General features: G+C 52.8%; 1 protein-coding gene across 1 annotated transcript in view; it reads right to left on the bottom strand.

Moving 5' to 3' along the window:
- KCNB1 (potassium voltage-gated channel subfamily B member 1) overlaps positions 1–14,169 on the bottom strand; it is a 105,247-nt gene extending 91,078 nt beyond the window's left edge. Inside the window, exons 1-2 of the mRNA XM_066561730.1 lie at positions 14,096–14,169; positions 12,558–13,220 (exon numbers count right to left, since the gene is read on the bottom strand). Of these exons, the coding sequence (XP_066417827.1) occupies positions 12,558–13,124 (567 nt within the window). The 5' untranslated portion in view covers positions 13,125–13,220; positions 14,096–14,169. The remainder of the gene's footprint in view (positions 1–12,557; positions 13,221–14,095) is intronic.
- Positions 14,170–20,671: the final 6,502 nt, after the last annotated feature.

Below are 20,671 nucleotides of genomic sequence, written 5' to 3'. Positions count from 1 at the left end.
AGGATAACGAAGTACTAACAGAAAGGTTCTGATTTGCAGAACCATTTTCACACACAACTCACAATTGTCCTGCTTTTACACACACACATTACCCAATTGCTTGTATAAACTTCAAGACACATTCAGTGTTCCTGATTTGCACGTGAAATCACAGCAGCCATGCACAGCCCCCTCAAACCAGGCCAGGGGAGGATCCCAGTGCCCTGCTGGGCTGCCAGGGGCACCGAGCACTGGGACTGCCTGGGGCACTGGGACTGCCAGGAGCTGCCTGGGGCACTGGGACTGCCTGGGGCTGTTCCTGGGCCCACTGAGAGCAGCAGCCCTGGGATGGCACCGGGACAGGGACAGCCAGAGCAGTACATGCCCCCCTCCCCGCCCGGGTGTCCTGGGTTGATAAGGAAGTGAGGTTTTTTGGGACACCCGTCCCCAGTGCTCCCCAGCCCTGCTGGACCCAGACCCCAGCCCGGGGGCTCTGAGCTGGGCTCAGGCACATCCCTCCCCATGGCATCAGCAATCAGCCAGACTGATCCCACACCTTCCTTCCCACAGCAGCTCTGGCTTTCTCTGTAAAACGTATTTATTACTCGTTTTGGGGTAGCATACACGAGCTGTGAGTCAAGACCCTGTGGTACTTAGTGCTACATAAACACAGAACAAAAAGACAGAACTTCCTACAAAGAGTTTATGGATTAAATTAATTACATCTATAACTCCTGGAAGTGGCACTGCCATGCTCAAGTTATCTGGACCATGAAGCAAATTTTCCAGAAGACAGTGCAAACTAGGATGTATTTCACAGCCACTTTACAGAAGCTCTTAAGAGCATCTTTAAAAATAACTATTAAGTCAAGTGGGTTTCATTCCTGGCCATTCATTCATAGCCAGAAACTTCATCAAATATGTTCTTTAGCTTGATGAACACACAAAAATAATGCAATTGCATTATGAACACTGCCCCAGTGTTCAGCAGAGAGAAAAGAGAGGCCAAACACCCCTCTGCTGAGACCCAATGTGCTTGCCCAGCATGATGGAAATCTGATATTTGAGCAGGCATGTGCTGGAGCTCTGGCCAGGGCTGCAGATGTTAAATGAGACCCTTCCCTGGGATTGCAGGAAGGCTAAAGTTACACCTACAGGATAACATTGTGTGTAAACACAGACAGAGCACAAACACGACAATTATCAAAATGCATTCTGATACCTGATGTGCTCTAGAATGCAGGACATCTTATGTTGGGGGAAATATCTCAAATATCTCCTGATCAGAACAGCCCAAAGTGTCCTGCCCTGCTGAGCCAGACAGGAACCTGGAGTCAGGAAGGGTGAGAGCACACAACGAGGTGTTGGGTCTGTGGGCACCTTGGGTGGCATGAACAATGCATGAGGAGTCTGGCCCTCAAGAACTCCCTTTGACAACACTGCTTTGGCCAAGGCAGGGGACTAGGGCTCTGAGCGCTAGGAATTAATCATAATTCCTAGACTACACTTCATCTGCCTCAAATTTACCTTAAGGATCCAATATAGCTGGAGTTACCAAACCCACCTCTTCATCAAAATAAACCAAAAGTAAATGCCAGTCATGTCACTTGACATCTCCTCCATGAGGAGAAATTAGAGTTGATGTATCTGAGAGCTCTCGTGGTGCCCCAGGGTGTTCAGCACTCCTGGGACACTGGGCCCAGCCAGGTCCTGGCAGCCCCAACACCAACAGCCCCTCTCTGAGTGCACCCCGAGCCTGGCAGGTCCTTCCCAGGGCAGCCCCAGCCCAGCTGCCTCACAGAACAGGCAGCACCTTCCCGAGCCAGGCTCCTCTCAGCTGAGCTCTGCAGAACCTGCTGAGGTCAGCCAGACTCTGCTTGACCTGGGGAATATCAGAGGCAAAGAATAGCAACTGTGTGTGACTGCCCCCAGTTTAACTCAGCTGCAGCTGCACACTGAGCGCGCACTTGCTGAGAGAACATTGGTGCTCATTTACTTTTCATCTCTGTTCTACCCCAACAGAAACTGCTCCTAAGGGATGCCGGCCAAGGTAACGAGACAGAGGTGCTCAGGCAGCTCAGGCCAAGGACTGAGAGGAAAGAACTGGGGTGAGCTTTGCAGGCCAGCTCTGCAGGACGCTCTGAAGCTCTTCTTTGAGCAGAAGAGAAGGAGCAACATAATGTGGGGACACCATGAAACCTGTGACAGCCCCTGGGTGGTCAGCTGGGGGTTAAGGAGACCCTTTGTGGGACCTGCAGCAGGGTAACAAACAGAGGCTCTCCTGGAGCAAGGATCAGTCAATCCCATGCTGAGGCAGCTTCAGAGAGAGTTGACAATGCTGCCACCAGCCCTGCTGCTCTCAACCAGGACACAGGGGCTGCTGCCAGTCACAACTTCCCTCTTGCCAGCAGAGACAATTCTGCATTGGTCAAGAAAATCTCCTATCTGCTGTGTGCAGCCTGTGTCCAACAGCGCAGAGCTCCAGAGAGAACAGCACTGAGCCTGCTGGATTCACACAGAGGCCAGCACAAAGCGCTGCTCCAGCCTGCCGTGCCTCTCCGTGCCAGCTGTGCTCCTGCCTGTCTCTGGGAGATTTCCTCATTCACTGTGCTTCTGCACTGTCACATTTCAGTGCAGATTGATAGCAAGAGTTACTGCACCAGGCAGGCGTGAGGATTACTTAATTAATGTTTGTGAAGCACTTTTAGATCCTCACATGAACGCAGCTAGGAAACGCAACATATAATTATTATGTATTATTAATAAACTTCTGGCGCATTGACAGGAGGGAAGACAACGCTTCTCTTTTTTTATCCTTTTATTTCCAAAAAAGATTCAACTTTTATGCTATGAAGGACAGATTTCCCAAAAATTCAAGAGTAAGTAAACAAGGAGTGAAAGCTCCCTGTTCCACCAGGAAGGCAGGCAGCAAACACTGCCTGAGGAAGCGAGTTCCACTCCCCATCAGCCCAGACACTTGGGAATCCATGGCTTGTGAGAGTAGCCAGCTATGGAGAAGTGCAGGGATGTTGCTAACAGTGGAAGTGGTCAAATGCACCAATTACAAGGAGCAGAGAGTTTGTTTAACGTGTGGTCACTATGGTTGACAAAAGCATGCCCTGCAGAAGCAGTGAAGTGTGCAGAGCAAGAGATGGGCATTTCCAAACAAACAGAAGAACCACAGCTGCGTGAAGCAAGTTTTTCAGAGCTGAGAATGTGCCAGACACAAGCCTGGTTCCCAGAAATACACAGAAACCCAGTCTCAGATGGATTCCTGGGCAGCTCCACAGAAGGGGTCAGCTCTCACGTACTCCAGCTGCTGCTTCAACATTTATGGCTGGGATCCAGCAGCACCAGGGAAAAGGGGGCCCAGAGATTGGGGGTGAATTACAGCTCTGCCCCCTCCTCCATCACAGACCCTGAGAAGCCTCTGCAGCCTCTCCAAATAAACCAGGACAACCACACTGCTCCCCCCGGCAGGACAGACAGCCAGGATAGACAGACAGCAACCACGGCAGAGAAGGACAGAGAAGAGCAGACAGTGATACAGAAGGGTCCTCAGGGAGCCAAGCTGATGCTCCTGGTGTGCCTCTACACCTTTCCATCCCTGTTTATGCTGCCATTGGATGCTGTTGAACCACCCAAGGAAAAGCACATGGAAAGATTCCTTGCCATGGGAAGGTGCTTACTGTAGTTCCTGCCCCTACAAAAGATTTTAAGTGGTGACACTGCAACAGACCTCTTTGCTCACACCTTCAATTTATTCTTTTAGCAAAATCAGCTTTTTTTTTTTTAAGAAATACCACAAGGAATCTCAAATCTGAACATTTGGTAAGCGTAATCATGCTTTAGAAGCATTTTGCCCATCAGTTCCAATGAGAAAGCATTTCTGGTGTTTATGCTGTTTATGTACTGCAAATGAGATTTACAGCTCCATTTTGTTCAAAAATGAACTAGAGCAAATGGACTTAAATAAAATAAAACAAAACTAATCTGTGCTTTTGGCTAGAGACTCTGCACAAATCCTAGTCCAAACAGTATTGAGTAAGTTCAACTCATAATAACAGGAACTGATTATTTACAGCAGAAAAAAAGAATTTTCAAATAAATTGTTCCTTCAATTTGCTTTGACTGTTCACCAGGTTTTGTTAGGGACACAGGTTTTTAATCAGATTAGACAGATACCTGATGGATGCTATCAATGTTAGTTGAACATCAACAAGTGCTTGGTTTTGGCTTTGCTGTTCATTTATCTTGCCCAAACACACAACCAAGAGCCCGAGTGCTGAGCTCAGGCCACCTTCCCCCACTGCAGTGCCAGCAGCTCAGGGAAGGGTCACAAATCATCCACAGCCCTGGAGCAACAGTCCACATCACTGCAACCAGAATAACTGCAAACCTCAGCACGACCCCACAGGAATCACAGCGGGAACAGGGAAAGGGGGAACACACCAGAAACTGCAAATCCATCTCCAAGGCCAGGCTGGAAGGAGCTCCCAGGCTGCCCAAGCCTCTGAGCTCTGTTCCTACCAAGGTGGCAGCCGGGGTGTCTGAGGAGACACTGCTCCTGTTGGGCAACACTGGGGTCACTCACACATTATTGCTTCTGCTGTGCTCAAAGCAGAGCTGCTTGCACAGATGAGCTCTTAATTGAAAATAAATAACTTCCTCTTAGAGGTTAAGTTTGGTGAAAGGGGATCCCCACATGGCTGGGCAGGTTTAATGTATGTTTGTGCATCTCAATGTACAGTGCAGCAGTCATGTATTGTGATTATTTGAGCAGTTCACACCACAGGTTTTTCTGTGTGCTAGGCCGACATCTGCACTCCCTTGCTGCTCAAAACACTTGAGCAGCATCCCCTCACTGGAAACACCCCAGTACAGACCTTCTGCTTTTAGATCTAGCAGAGGAAAACCTGCTATTCTTCTGTAACCACTCACCCCCCAAACCTGACCAAGGCTTCCAGCACGTCCCCCTGCAGGCTGGGCTCCTTTCAGTGGGAATGCTTAAACAGCAAGCGGGCTGTTTTCTCTCTCCATGCCCTGGATACGCTGCCTGAGGGCTGCCAGCCCCCTGCAGGATCTCATGGAGGGCACTGCAGGGGCCATGGGAAGCTCATCTAGACCATGAAAATGTCCTGGTGACACCGGAGACATGCAGGCAGGGTCCCCCCAGCCCTGCCCAGCCTTCCCCACTGACCTTGGGCACTGGTCACCTCCTCACCTTAAGATGGGGATAATACATATATCAAGGTTTGTCCTGGCCTTCACTAATCCATCTTTTCAAAGCACTTTGAGAGCTTTGCTTGATGAGCACAGACGCTATAATACTCATCTGTTCCAAATACATTCACTGGGAGTTTTACCCTCCACAGAAGCAGGACTGGGGCTGCTGGTGTTACTGGGGACCTAGAAAATAAATCTGCTCAGGAATCTAGTGCTTGGGGAGGGCCATGGCCAGGCACCAAGGCACAGTGCTCACCTCAGCCCTCTTCCAGGCTATCCCTACAGTAAAGGGTGGAATTTCTCATTAGAAATCACAACAAGACCTCACCAAGGCATTCTGGTAAACATGTTCAGCAGGTCCCAGGCTGTGTAGGAGACAGGAGAGGCCAAAAGAGAAACTAGGACAGTGGGGAGAAAGCAGAGACTAGGCCAGCTCAGGGGGAAGGTCTCTACAGGACTTAGAATGGCTGCACTGAGGAACTGGGAATGGCAGGAGGGAAACACGAGGCTGCTGGCCCAGGGGCCGAGCTCAGGGCAAGGTCAGCCCAAGGATGGAGAGTGCCAGGCCTAAAGCAGCTTGGGCAGGCCAGGAGGCACTGGGGCATGGGCAGGGGGTGTCACCAGCCCCTCAGTGCCTGGCTCAGCAGCGTGGAGCCCCAGAGCTCCCCCAGCCCCAGCTGCTGCTCCCAGCCCTGGGGCACCCCCGGGACCCCAAACTGACCCAGGAGGGAGCTGAGCCTCCAGCTGATCTAGGAGCCAAACCACACACCCCCCATCACACCTGATCCTCACCTGCCTTGGCATCACAGCATGGATGCAGGGAGAAGGCTCACCCTGATGCCTTGCTCACACACAGCAGCCCCACAGCGCTGCTGCTGCTGCCAGGCCTCTCCACAGAGTAAATCACCGGGACTGTGTTTATTGTAAGAACTAAGTGATCAGCTGTGAACTTTCTTTGACATAAATATTTTGCCATTAGCAATGACAAATAGCAACGCTCACGTTGTAAAAGTAACATTGGGTTATTCCTCTCCATGGGGGCATTCACATCATGAGAAATCAGAAGGAAATTGTGATTGGAGAAATGGGCAGAAGGAAGACTGTGACAGCAAGGGTATTTATCCATTGTGTGGGGAGAGTTGAGAGAAGAGTGGATTTTTCCATGGAGCTCTGGAGTGCCTCTGCAGAGCCAGCTCTGGGCACTGTGGTGGTCAGCACAGGGCAGGGCCTGGCCCTCATGCAGGAGCTTTACACAGGTACCTGCCAAAGCTACACCTGCACGTTGTGCACATCACACCACACCAGCAGAGCCTGGGGGGGTTGGGCCCAGCACTTTTCTTCTGAATCCCATTATTACTAAACCTGTGCAGTTACAGCTGAACAAAACAGGAATTTTCCATTGTTGCAACATTTTCTACTTTTTGACTGGTGATGTTGGCACCTCAAACCCTGTCTGCTCTCAGGCTGAACAGGATGGGAGAACACCGAGCAGCGAGGGGAATTAATTTCTCAGAGATTTTTTCCAAAGGTACAAATGAGAGCTGGTGCTTTAAAAATAGCACCAACTATACTTCTATAGCACACGTCCTCCTAGGAATTCAGCCCAAGCATGTAAGCGTCTCACTTCCCTCCAGAGGCAGGCAGGCTCTCATGGATGCGGGTGCTCAGGCAGGACCCCAATCCCCCTCCAGGCTCCCCTAGCAGGGAGTTACAGAGAAGTTAAAAATCCAGCAGTGTGCCAACACACACACGTTCATGGTACTCCATGGACTGCATGGTGAGAGCATCAAACGAAATGCAAGGCCCAGCAATTAACTTTCCTTTGATAGAATTCTCTAGAGAGCACAGAGCTGCAGGCCCGGATGGGAAACAGCTGAGCCCAAACCATCCTCAGTGAGGAGCGCCAGGAAGTGCCTGCCTGGATGCAGGGGCTGAACAACAGCTCTGGGAGAGCGTCCCCTGGCACAGGTGAGGATCCCAGCTGGAGAGCTCAGAACCAGCCTATCCCTGGCAGGTGCATCCCCTGCAGGAGGCAAGGCCATGTCACAAGAGCTCCCAGCAAGTCACTTCAGAGCCAGGAAAGAGCCACAGGACACAACTGCCAGGCTGGCAGTTTTACTGGGGTGTGGCTGGGGGCTTTCTGCCCCAGCTGGGGATTTGTGGAGGCTGTAATGGAGAGGAGTTCTGGGAGCTGGCAGCACAGCAATACACTCTGGGCAGGCCCACCAGGGAGACAGAGGACATTGCAGGGAACTAAACATAGGAATTAGGGCTCCCCAGACAAAAGATTTAAGTCCACTGGAAGGACAAGACCCAGAAAGCAGCTGCAGGATGAAAAGAGATTGATCCAGCACAGAAATCACTTGTGTCCACAGGACAGGGCTGTGCTAGAAGCCCAGAGATAAGCTGCAGACCAAAGTGGCAAATCCCTGAACCCAGGGGACAGGCTTTGGAATGAGGCTCCGCTTTTGAGGATCTCTGAAGATATGAGTTCATTTTGGATGAAGGGAAAAAGTCTCCTATATATAGCAAAAAAGCCAAGGCAGTAGCTGCATCACACGAAAAAAAGTTACAGATGGAGGCAAAATATGGGCAATCTGCCTTTAATAGTCAAAGTCAGCATGTGCCCTGAGCTGGGACCCTTGGAGACAGACAGGACACAGCCAAGATGTGACCCCTGCCATTCAGGAGAGGGGTTTCCTCTGCCAAATGCTAAATTCAGGCAGGTTTAGAGATGAATGAAAACTGCACACCATAAGGGAGGGCCAGGAATAGAAAGCCCATGTGGGGGAAGAACGCTCTAGATGTAGCAAACGCATCTCCAAGAGGCTTTTATCATTCTTATTTTGTCACTACTATCAACAATAATAAGAAAAGAGCTTACAGAGCATCCTCCCCAGTCCCTAAGCAATGCATCCAGAGATTAGCAGCAGAGAGCAGTGGGCAGCAGAGAAAAGCTGTTCAAGGAATGTAGAGGCATGCATAATGAGATTACCAAACTGGAGTTGCATGTTTTCAAGGATAAATGTGATATTATTGCACTGGCAAAGGCATAGCAGGAGCAGGGGAAAAGATGAGAAATAGCCTGTCAGAAGGGAGGGATCAGTGCAGCTGAGCTCCCAACAGGACAGGGACAAGTGGGAAGTGGAGGCAGCGAGGAGGAAAGGAAGTGCACATCCTACTTGACATGCAGATATGCAGAGAAGCTTTTTGCAAAGTGGGTGATGTCATCGTGTTTTTCTCAGCCTTCAGGACAGCAAGAGAAAAATAGATGAAACCAGCACATGCAGAGGAGTCTGTAAGACGAGCAGACTTCCCCCCCACACCCCATGCAACGCTAATTGCTCAAATATTGATCAGGGAAATCATTTGTAAGGACTAAAGGAGGAAAAGAAATACTTTCCTCTTAAGAAGCAAAAAGGGCAATGTTCCTGCAGAGCTGCTGGAAAGGTCCAGGCAATCGGAGAATTTCCAGAACCATAGATGCTAACCCAAGATGTTGAGCTGGTCTAATTCGTTATTTGTTTATATTGGAGAGCTCCAACAACTGCAGTCTTTTATTTTTCAGGATAGCACAGACATGAAGTCTAGCTGGAACACAGCCGGGCTGGTTCTCCCAAGGGCCAGGCAGGTGAGTGACCCGTTGATCCTAACTAGCCTTGGTTGGTGGAAAGCAGCAGCTACAGAGGGGACTTTGGCAAGCCAGGACTGGTGGCTGGGCTGAGGGTGACAGGAACCAGCTGCCCAAGCTTAGCCTTGGCAAGAGAAGGAGCAATTAGGATCAAAACCCAAACCAGAACGCTGGAGCTGTCTAACCACTACAGCCCTGGCATGGACACTACGCCCGAGGAAAAGCAGCAGTTCTGCCTGGCTTCTGGAGAGCTGCTTTGCTTTCCTGACAAAAGGAAAGCTGCCATACAACAAAGTGTGAGAGCTACTCCAGAAAATATCTGCACCTCGTCAGCTTCTAGAGTAAACCATGACAGAAACAAGCACCAGAGTCCTCTGTGGTTAAAAATGGATGTTGTGAGTACACCAAAGCACATGAAGAATACTATTTAAAAAACAAATCCAAGAATCAACCACCAAACTATTAAGATAGACTGGGAGAACGATAAAAATAAGCATGAACATGCAAAAACAGTGATTGCAGGAAGAGGAGAAAGCATCCACAAAGCCTGCAGTGAATGTTTGTCAGGGATATGCAGGCAAATAACCACAGGAAATGGGAGAATCAGATCCCTTAAAATATATGCTAAGGTTAGAAGGAGATGAACACAGTTTTATTTAATAACTGCCTGATACTTTTTCCATTTGACAGAGGCCAGGTCCCTGGAGTGCTGCATTCTGTGCCCAGGGGTTTCCCTCTGGGCAGGTGAGTGCAGGGAGCACAGAGCATCCCAGCCCAGGGCACGGGGCTGAACTGAAACCCCTTTGGGCACTGGGGGCTGCTCCTGGCCTGGCCGTGCTGGGGCTCTGGGATCACCCAGAGGGGCTGGGCTGTGCCAGGGACAGCAGCGATGTCCCCTCGCTGCTGCCATGGGGTGACAGCAGGGCACAGCCCCAGAGCCTCCTCTGCAAACCCGGGGCCTCTCAGGCAGTGGGAATGGGGGGGAATGCAGGAGGGCTCTCTCCAGTCACAGACACGGTGAAGCCTCACACATGGATAAGACCCTGCTTGCCACGATGGTTGGTTTAAAAGCCAGACAGAGTAGTCAGAAGATACAGGTAAATCTCCAGGGGATAAGAAATCAACAAAAACTATGGTCTCGAGGATTCTTCTTCTCTTATTTGAATGCTATCTTACAACCTGGGGTATGCCACATATTGTCCCATTTAAATAAAAAATTAAAAGAAAATCCATAAAAAACAAAACCAACAAAAAGCATCCAAGAATAAAAAAAAGGCAACCCCAAATTCCTGAAAACCAAGCAACTAAAAAACAAGTCTGTCTGTTTAACTGGTCCCAGTATAACCCAGGAGTAAGCTGGTATGGAGGGGTAAGGTGCTGTGCAGAAAATGTTAAAATGCAGCCAATGCTGGCAGCCAAAGACCCTGGTTTGGTTTGGGGGAGAACCTGCACCTGTACCCGTTTTCTGGACTTCTTAAAGAGAACATGAAGGTATCTCATATCTGTTGCATGGAAAACCCTTTGCACTGAGTGGAACAAGTCTGAAGAGAAAAAAAATAAACAGGAGTAGTTCAGATTTCCCCAACAGCGGCTTTAGGACCTCGCGTGACATTAAACCTCACAACAGTTTACTTTGTTCCCTTCCATAGGAACAGTTTGAGCTCCCAGAGCTGGCAAAGCAGAGGGAGTCTGGCTGCAGGAGAGGTGAAGGAGCTCCCCTGGCTGTGCACGAGCGCTGCACTGAGCAGGCAGCAGGGCAAGGCTGGCCAGGAGCTGCCAGGCAGGGGCTCAGCCTGGGCCCGCACACCCTGCCAGGGAGCCCGGCCCAGCTGGGCAGGGAACGGCCCAGGCTGCCAATGCCTTCCCCATGTCCTGAGTCCAACTACTCAATATGTGGATTGAACTCTCGGGCAGGTGATCAAAGCTAAGGGCATCCTCTGGCACGAGGGAAAGGCAGTCCAGTAGCAGGGAGCAAATCGGATAAAGAGCAGGCTTAGCAGAGCTGCTGTCCCTGCCTGCTAAGCTAATTGTTCATCAGGCCTGCTTGCCCTGCTAACACACGAGGTGAGTGGGAACCTGTGTTTGGGAACTGCTGCGATATCTGAGGTCTGAGAACACACAGCATCACTCCCATTGCAGTAATGAAGGCACAGAATGGCAGCTTTAAATGCTAAGGGTAATGATGCATTACCATTCCCTCTCAATTAATCCAGAGCCTGCAATGCCGGGTGCACTTACTCCGAGAATTTTCTCAGAAAATGAAGCTAGAGTATTTCATTTATAAATCACAAAAGACACTTATTTGGCAAGAATGACCCTTGCTCATATACAATAAATCATGAACATCAACAGTCTCTAATGGATTTTGAGTCAGTGCCACAGAAAGCAAAGCCTGGGGCCTGTGTTTCAGGATTCCAGGACTGTGCCAAAGGAGCCTTATAAATTATTAATGTGTTCATCACGGTGTCATCTGTGCCACTGGAGAGATAGAGGCACTCTGGGGCTCTGTTTGACATTAAAGAAGTGATATTGGGTTCAGCAGGCAGACCATGCCTCCCCTTCCCATGCCAGGCTGAGCCAGTCCATGTCTCACAAAATCCCTTCCCCAAAGTTTCTTGCATGCTTTTGGTTCACGATGTGCAGCATTTTGAGAAGAGGGAAAAAAGAGGTAAAGAAGTCTGTTTGCACAAGTAGCCCATCCAAGCCAGACCTCCAAGGGATGGAGCCAAGGTCTGCGTTTGCAGATGTTTGTACAGAGAGTACGGAGGCATTACAGAGGTAGCCAGGGCTTTTTGTGACTTCTCTGCCATACAGTGAGGACGTGGGTACACAGAAAATTCAAGTTTTGGTCCCTACTGCTCAGTCTCTCATGCTTTTCAGTTATTCATCCCACAGTTTTCAACCTCTCCCCCTTCACTTTTGTCCCCATGGTTACTGAATCACTGTGTTCGCAGAGATTTTCCTCACTAAAGAAAATGTGACTAACATGAGGCAGCTAAATTATCAGAGCCAACTCTGACATTGGTTTCTCCCAACATGGATCTTATCTTCAAAATGCCTTCAAGTAGACCTGTCCACTGAAACCAACTTCAGAGTAAGCAGCACTTCAGCTATTGACAGAGCTGCATCACTTGCACAGGGAAGAGTTTAAAAAGGCTGGAATCAGGTAAAGGATGAAAATCAAACACCAGCTTTAGCAGACACGCAGCCTAGGAGTGCGTGATACAAATAACTAGGAGACACATTTCACTACAAAAAAAATTCAATTAAGCCCTGGAATGGAAGGCATTATTTCCTCACGCTACCCGGCTCTAGGAGTTCAAGCAGAAGTGGGTTCTTGACAGCCAATTTGATTAAGCAGCAAAAGACTCACACGTTTTAGGCCCAAAGAAATCTCTATTACAAACCGCACCAACACAGGCCAGTGGGTCACAAGTCTAAAATGTTCAGCCACAGCAGTCTTTGCATGCTGACCCACTGCTCAGAGGAGCTTCTCCCACACTTGTCCCAGGCTGCCCCAGGGACACTCAAACCACATCCCTTCCAAACTACCAAAAACCACCCAAAAACCATTGAAACTGATCTGTAAATGAGAGGCCTTCCTCTCCTTCACTCACAGCATCCATCCAGCCACAAGTGCCCAGACACCAAAGCAAGGGCAGCTCCTCAGGGAGCATCACCAGTCGGGAGCCAGTAGACAACAGAGATGTGGAACACTTACCTTGGCCGCTACGGAGGAGTTGGGCTTCTCCAGGAGGTCCCAGAGCTTTTTCCTTTTCTCAGCACAGCAAGTGTTATCGAATTCCTCCCCTTCCCTTTCCCTCAGGGTCTCCGCTTCTCTCTTCAGCTCCTCGTTCATCTGCTCTTTCTTCTGGTGGTAGCGGGCCTGGCAGCAGGACTCCAGGTAGATCTCGTCCACCCCCCAGTAGTCCAGCTCCTGGCTGAAGGACAAGGCGCACATCTCCTCCATCATGTGCAGCTTGCCGGTGCGATAGAAGTTCAAGATCGAGGTGAATGCCCCGGGGTGCCTGTCGAAGAAGTACTCGTTCTCCTCCAGGTTGTAGTCGTCGCAGATCTCCATGAGGGAGTCGTGCGTGTTGCAGTCTCTGAGCTTACCCAGCCTGGTCCGCGGCAACCTGTCCAAGGTGCGCCAGAGAACCTCGTGGGCCAGCCCCCCCACGTTGAGCTTGACCCTCCGGGAGCAGGCCTTGCTCCTGACGATCTCGGTGGGGTCCGGAGGCAAAGAGGTAGTAGAGCGAGATCCATGCTTATTCATCCCCAGAGGCATCGCGGGTCCCGCTCGGGCTGGACGCGGCTCGGTGCGGCGCGGGGCAGGGCGCGGGGCCGGCGCTGCTCACCTCTCGCTGCCCTCCATGCCCCGGAGCTGCAAGAGAGGCCGCGCGTGGGTCCCCGCCCGCCGCCCCCGCCGCGCCCGCGGGCGGGGAGCGGGGCCGCCAATGGCGGGGGGGCGGCGGCGCTGTCCGCCCGCCGGTGCTGAACCGCGCCCGGCCCGCTCCGAGCCCGGCCCGCTCCACGTGCGGCCGCCGCTGCCGCCGAGCTCCCCCGGGCGGCGGCCGGGTCCCCCCGCCCCGGCGGGGCTGCGGAGCCGGGCACGGCCCCGGGAGCCCCCCCGGGTGCCGCGTCGGGCGCGGGGCTGCCCCGAGCACCGCTCGGCGATGCGCCCCGAGAGCCGCCGGGCCCCGGCCGGGGTGCGCTGGCACCGGGCCCCCATCGCGGAGCGCCCGGCCCCGCCGGTCCCCACACCCAGCCCGAGCGGCCCCCAGGGCTGCCCCCCGCCCTGCCCGGCCGTGCAGGCTGCGGAGGCTTTTAGTAACTCCAGCCTTAGAGATTTCCCGAGGAAAGAGCTGGGGCAGGGAAATGGGAGGATTTACAGCCGCTCTAACGACGCGCTCTGCTTCTCTGGGCTGCCCAGGGACGCCCCTCAAGCCCCCCTCACCGGCCTCTGCATAACCGGGAAAGCAACGAAAACGGGAATAAGGAAAAACCCCGAGCCTGTCTTAGGGAGCCGGGTGGCTCCTGGCAGCGCCGAGCACTGTTGCTTACACAAGATGGCACGAAGAGAAGCCCCGGCGCAGGCAGGAGCGGCTCCCCCGTGCACAGCCGGCACAGCTCGGGGCTCGGCCCCGTCCCCGCCGACCCAGCTCCCCCAGCCCCAAAAGCGGAGCCCCGCCGCTGCCTCCGGCCGCCGCACACGGGGAGAGGCTGGCGTGGCCCGGCCCGAGCCCAGCCCTCACCTACCTCCTCCTGCGGGCTCCCGGCGAGGCGGTGCGGGGCGTGCGGGGCCGAGGGCGGCTACATCCTGCGGCGGGGCGGGCGGCAGGGGCGGCCCCGCTCGCATCCCCCCCGGGCAGCCTCAAGGCGGAGGGATGGCGGCGGCGCTCCCGGCTGTCCGCGGAGCCCAGGGGGAGGGGAAGGGAAGCGCGGTAAAGCGGCTCCTTCGGCAGGAAGCTTTCCAAGGCCTTCCCTCGGCTGCGGCTCCCCGCTCCTACCCGCGGCCAGCGCCGGAGCCGCCTCTGCGCCCGCCCCCGGCCCCGTCCCCGGGCACACGCGGAGCGGAGCCCCGGCGCTGCCGGCCGCTGCCTCGGCTCGGCGATCAACAAGTGCAGCCCGCGGCTCGGCGCGGCCGTGCGCGGCTGTCCCGCGCGGGGCGGAGGGCTCGGGGCCGGGGCCGGGCAGCTCCACCGTGAGCCGGAGCCCAGCATTGCAGCGGGGCCGCCCCGCTCCGCTCCCCGGGCCCTCCCTGCGCCCGCGGGGCCGGCGGCGAGTGCCCAGGCAAGCGAGGAGCCGAGAGCCCCGGCAGGGCCCCGCCGCCTGCCAGGCGGTGCCGAGCCGAGCCGGGAGCAGCGGAGCTCAGGGAGGTTGCTCATCACCCCGGCTGTGAGGGCGAACCGGGCCCTCGCCCCCACCCCGCTGCCCCTCGTCGGAGGAAGGAGCCCACAACCATGGTGGCAGATATTTGCAGAAACAGATAGAAGGAATAGCAACGGATCTCTGCTGCCGATTAGGACTATAAATACAACGTAAAGCAGCATTTACTAACCTGAAAAAACAGCAGAAATAGAGAAAACGTCGACTTTCCGGGCAACAGCGCAGCAATCGAAGTATTCCTCTGCCAGGCTGTCCCTCTTGTCTCCTTCCTCACTCCCACCAGAGAAAATGGCCCTCAGCAACAGCCTGGAGAGCCATTAGCACCAATTAGTATCACTTAATGCAATTCACCTGTTTGGACTGGTGTACCAGGGGTACACAGCTGTGCCCTTCTCTTGCCTTGATTGCTCGTGGCTCCTGGACTCCAGTGACAGTTCCTGAAACTGGAGCCCCGCGTCTGATTTTATGTGATTAATTAGGAAAAATGACCCCCAGTGCTGCTTTCCCCCATTATCTGTGTTTCTCTCGCCTGTGCCTGGCTCCTGATGCCCAGTGCTCTAATGTCAGTGCTAGACTGTTATATTTGTTGTTTGAATGCCTACATCTTCCTGAGAGGTCGCTTTCTGAAATCCCAAACAGTGCTTTTGTCCAGTACTTCACAGAGCTGTGTATCAGCTGTACATTAGGAATTTCTTACAAGGAGTTGGTCACTACCTTCCTTTGGAGAAGAGGAAATTAAGATATAGAAAAGCAAGATCACCCAGAAAGGGGTGGAAGGAAGAATTGGGAATAAAACCTGTTGACAAGCTTAATCCCAGCTCAGGGCCCCTCCAGTGAAGTAGCTCCTCCTGCCCCATGAATACTTCCAATGCAGGACAGACATCAGGGCAATATTGAGAGCACTTCAGCTCTCAGTCGGCCCCTTTGGCTTTGTCATCATTTCTCCTCCACACCCGACTTTACTCCCCTTACAACAGAGACAAAACCCCTGACTAGGAAGCTCAGCCTGTTAATGATTATAAAATGCTTTGAAACTTCCAGCTGGCAGGTGCCACAGGAGAGCAAGGGTTTGTCAGCACTGACCTCCTGGGCACATTGTCTGCCCCCGTGATGCTGGGAGGGAAAATGACAAGTGGCCTAATGCAGGGAGATGCGTCAGATTCACCAGTAAATCCCTGGGGGAGAGGCACCTTGGCGTTGTCAGCAGGGCACTGGAACTTCCTGCGTCAGGCAGGCTCCCTGCCACTGCCACTCACGTGCTCTGCCCAGGGGCTGGAGAGGCAGCCCTGGAACCGGGGCAGCCCAGGCTCCTCCAGAGCTGCCCTTCCACACTGCTCTTCTGGCCACTGCTGGAAACGGCTCTGAGGGAGCTGGGAGAGGGAGCCTGCCCAGGGCAGCCCCTCCAGCTGGCTCTGCCTGGGGCGATCCACGAGCCTGGGGGGAGGAGAGGATGTTTCCACCCCCAGGACATCTGTTCCCTGCAGCATTTCTTGTCCCACACGAAGAGTTTGTCAGCGAGGGGCAGTGCAGGCCTGGAGATGCAGAAATGTGCATCCCGCTCGCTCTTCTCCAAGGTTATTTCACCCACTCTTGGTTTGGATACACATTTCAATTGATATTTTTGTACTCTGAGCTTTGCAAACGCAATTTATGGTTTGTTATTTCCCCAGCCTGTGGAGCTGGCCAAATGTTTGGATGCAGTTTGTGCAAACCCTGTTTCTCTCGGGTATTACAGCATTTATTGACAAGGAAACACCTCAAACCCCGAGCACCTCACAGGAAATATGCAGAGCACAGCAAAGATGTGTTCTCCTGGGCCTGCATTCAGTGGCATAGACATAGCTGGATTTCACTGCCAGGCAGAGCAGCTCTGTAAGGCAGTGCTTGTTGAGCTACAACATGAGAAGGAAATAGGCTGAGCCTAAATGTGGAAATAAACATCCCTCTGCTGATGAGCAGTGACTCCTCTGCCTGCATAAGGAAAGCATCACATCTTCTCAAACACCTGTGCCACGGGACACTCTGGCATCTTCCTGTCCATCCTCTGAAGCAAGAGGGAAAGCTGGTTCACTGCATTTCACTGCTGACAGGAAAACCAAGGGCTGTGAGGAAAGGAAGGCTCCTGGTCCCTCTGCAAAGCGGGGCCCAGCCCTGTCACAGCCATGGCGTGGGGGACACAGGGTCCCCACAGGGAGGGGAGCAGCTGCTTTGGGAGCCCCTAGGTTTGGCTGGTCCCCATTACTGAGTTTCACACTCTGAAAGGAGCTCTGAGGTAACCATAACCCACACTGTTCTTGCAGCCCAAGGGCCCTTGTCCTTGGGAGTGGGAAAGGCAATCACACACAATAAACTGCCTCCGTTGCAGAGCGTTTCCTATTATGTCCCTTTAAGACTTCCCTCAGTTTCCTGGGATTTTCTTTCCAGACTGGAAACACTTTAGGTACAATGGAGATTTTCTTTTATAGCCCAAAATTCTTTCCCTTAAATGGGAAAAAAATTATCAGGTTCCTTGGCAGAGATCCATAACAAGTGTTGAAAAGTGCAAAAAGAACTGAGATAGATAGTGCTTGTGCTACTGAGAGCCCAGGAGCATGGAAATACTGGAATACCAGGGGGAAATACTGGAAGCAGACAGCAAAATACAATCCAAAAATGAACTTTAAAGAAAGATAAAGAGTTGAAGTTTTCAGCTTGTCTAAACTTTTTGGATGCATTTTGAAGTCCCGGGGTGCCCCAAACGCCCTCGTTCCAGGCTGGCTTCCCTCCCTGCTGCTGCCCCGAGGAGGGGCTGGCAGAGCTGCAGCCCTGCTCACAGCAGCACTCTGGAGGAGGGCAGGAAGCACTGCAGGTTGTCAGAGAGGCTCCGGGTTCAGGTGCCCACAGAGCACACTCGGGGCCATCCCCGTGGCGCTCTGCCCTTCTCAGGATGTGCATTTCCTCCATGCGTCTGTCCGGTGTCTGTCTGTGCTCACTGACCACAGGCACTGCCCTGGCTCCTCTTGCAGGGATGGCTCTGGCACACCCACCTCTCCTCTTTTCATCATGAGGATGACTCTGGGGGGCACTGGAAGCTATGGAGGCACCAGACTCTCCCCTAAGGTGTGTGAAACATCCCCTCCTGGCTGTGTCTACCTTGTTCACATCAGGTTTGAGACCAAATACAATTGCTTTGGGAAGGAAAAATACAGAGTTCTGAAAAATACAGATTGGGAAGGAAATAACCAAATTTCTGCTGGTTGAGGAATGAAAAGCCTTCAGTGGGTTGATTTTTCCCTGTCACCCATCTGCTTGGGAACTCGCAAAAGGATCTGAGAAATTTTCTCCTACCTATCAACAGTGTAGGCCAAATGCTTGGGAGAGCCAGGGACCAGGACCTGGAGGCAGCAGCATTCCCAGGGATGCATAGGCAGGAGGCCCTGCCTGCTCTCATCTTCACAGCAGGGCAAGAGGAGCCAGGTCCCCTCCCTGAAGGACCTGAGGAGCATCTGAGCCTGGGAGCAGAACTCCCTGAGGTGGCAACGAGGGAGCTGTGACCTGAACGTGCTCCTGCCAGGACTGACCCCTGCCCCATGGTCTGCCCAGCTCCTCTTTAGCAAACACAGGCTCAGGGCTCAGCCCTAGAGGCAAAGCAAACACTGAACTCAGCCACAGACTAAATCTGCTTCGTGGTCTAAGGCTGGAAAAATGCCATCAGTTGAATGTCCTGGAGCGCAGAGAGTTTCCTGAGGATAAATGAGAACAAGAATTGCTCTGCTCTTGCATATGTGGATCCTAAAAGTGGAAATGCAGTCAGAGAGCAATCTCACATGGTTCCTGGGAAGAAAGTACCATAATATTCCCTTTCAGCCTGAGAGATGGGCACCATGGGATGGGGGATGAATGAGCAGCTAAATGTACTTTAAATCTGAAGAGATGTCCATTAGTGATTCCTGCCAAGACTGTTTGCCTTGACCCTGTTACCACTGACAGAGGCTGTCGCCACCAGTGGGAGAAGCTTTCATGAGAGCTGCACGTCGAGTGAGAACCAAGCTGATGGGAGTTTCCAACAGGTTAAGCTTTTTATGGGAAACTGCTAGAAAACAGGCAGGCATTGAAAAAAGTTTCACAAAAGCAGCGCTTTTTTCTTGGCCACTCCCTGATCTGAATTGCCCTAAGCCTTGAATAAACACTCTCCTACTCCCCTCCTTCGTGCCATTCCAACAGTAAAAGCTGGAGCTGCTTTGGGGCTGTGAAGGGACATGGTGATGAGGGAGTCAAACCGAATTTCAAGCTACTACTTAATGTTCCTTCAGTGCTGAGGGAGCCCAGCTTCCCTGGGGAAAGGCACGGGGAAAGGCTGGGCATCTCCTGCACCAGTGGGGCTGGCTCCTGTGATCTCAGTGACACCCAGTCACAGCACAGGAACAGCAAAAATTGTCCCTGGGAAGGGCCACTCCCAGCCTTTTTTGGGTTGTTTTGCATCTGTAACTTGTCTTTAATAAACTACATTTTGATTTGGAGGATTATGAAGCTCATTTTAAAGCAGCTGATCTAACACTCTGTTCTCCTCCTCTGTTTTTCCCCATAGTGTTTGTGGGTGATGCACAAGGCTGCAATGAGGCTTTTTGAAGGCTGTCTGGGATTAAACTCCTTCACATGGGACAACACTACTCCACGAATTTCAATGAGCACTTCCAAAATGCCCTTTTGGGTGGGGGAAGCAGATCCAGCCCCAGCAAACCAGAAAGGACAAAGGGGAGGTGGCAACACAAACGGAGAGCCCTGCAAACCGCAGGGAAAGCGCAGCTGCAGGGCTGGGGCAGCAGCACAGCACGGCTGGGAACAACCAGCAGCAGAGCAAGGAGCAGCCTGAGGCTGAGCAGCAGGGAAGCCGGGCGATGGAGCCGTCTGAGGATCTCATCTTCTGCTTCTCTGGCCCCTCTTTAAGGTGCCAGTGACATTATTCTTTCCCCTTGGGATCTGCAGCCTGAGACCCCTCCTGAAGGCTGCTCTGTGTGCTGCATCTTCCAGGGCATTTCTTAACGTCTACTTTGTTTTTCAAACAGCAGCAGCTGGAAAAGGTCGAAAACCTTTCAGAAATAGCCCCGCAATGAGCACTTGTCCAGAGAGCAGAGACCCCTGCTCAAGTCCTCCAGCTCAGTGCCCTCCCTGTCTTCAGCTGCTTTTGGTTTAGGCACCAAAATTCCCAACAGCCTTGCAACAAAACCTTTACCCCAGCACCTGAGCCAGTATTCCCTGCCCTGCTGAGACTCATTTTCTGGCATGACTAAACATCTAAAAAGGTCAACAGCTAAGAAATTTCTATCCTCTCTGAATTCCAGCATTGGAGTGCTCTAAAAAGCATTTTTCTGTCCAAATTCCTCATTATAACACAGAATTCTGGTGAACATGTTGTTTTCTGCAAAAAGCAGTTGCAGTGCAGCTCTTGAGTAAAGCACATGGGGTTCCTTCTCTGCAAAGGGCAAAGGATGTGGCAGGGCAGCCCTGAAAATCCTGCTCTGCACTCCTGCCAGCTCTGCAGGGTTCAGCAGGTCCCAGACCCATCGGGGAGGACAGAAATTCCTTTAAACAGGTGAAAAATGAGGTCTGGCCATGCTCTGCAGATCCCACCCAGCTGCCCTTCCAATCTCTGCTGGCTGGGGAGGAAAAGGGTCCCGAGGGAAAGGGAGAAAGAGCCCAGGCTCAGGAACCCCCCTGGGGCCCTGCAGGGGATGGGGCACACGGGGCAGGGGCACACGGGGCTGCAGGAGATGGCACACAGACAGGGGCACACAGACAGGGGCACACAGACAGGGGCACACGGGGCAGGGGCACACAGGGCAGGGGCACACAGGGCAGGGGCACACAGGGCAGGGGCACATGGGGCTGCAGATGGGGCACACAGGGCAGGGGCACACAGACAGGGGCACACGGGGCAGGGGCACACGGGGCTGCAGGAGATGGCAC

The sequence above is a fragment of the Molothrus aeneus genome, chromosome 17, assembly GCF_037042795.1.
Source record: "Molothrus aeneus isolate 106 chromosome 17, BPBGC_Maene_1.0, whole genome shotgun sequence".
Classification (NCBI taxonomy): domain Eukaryota; kingdom Metazoa; phylum Chordata; class Aves; order Passeriformes; family Icteridae; genus Molothrus; species Molothrus aeneus.
This window is presented reverse-complemented; position numbering and strand designations above follow the sequence as displayed.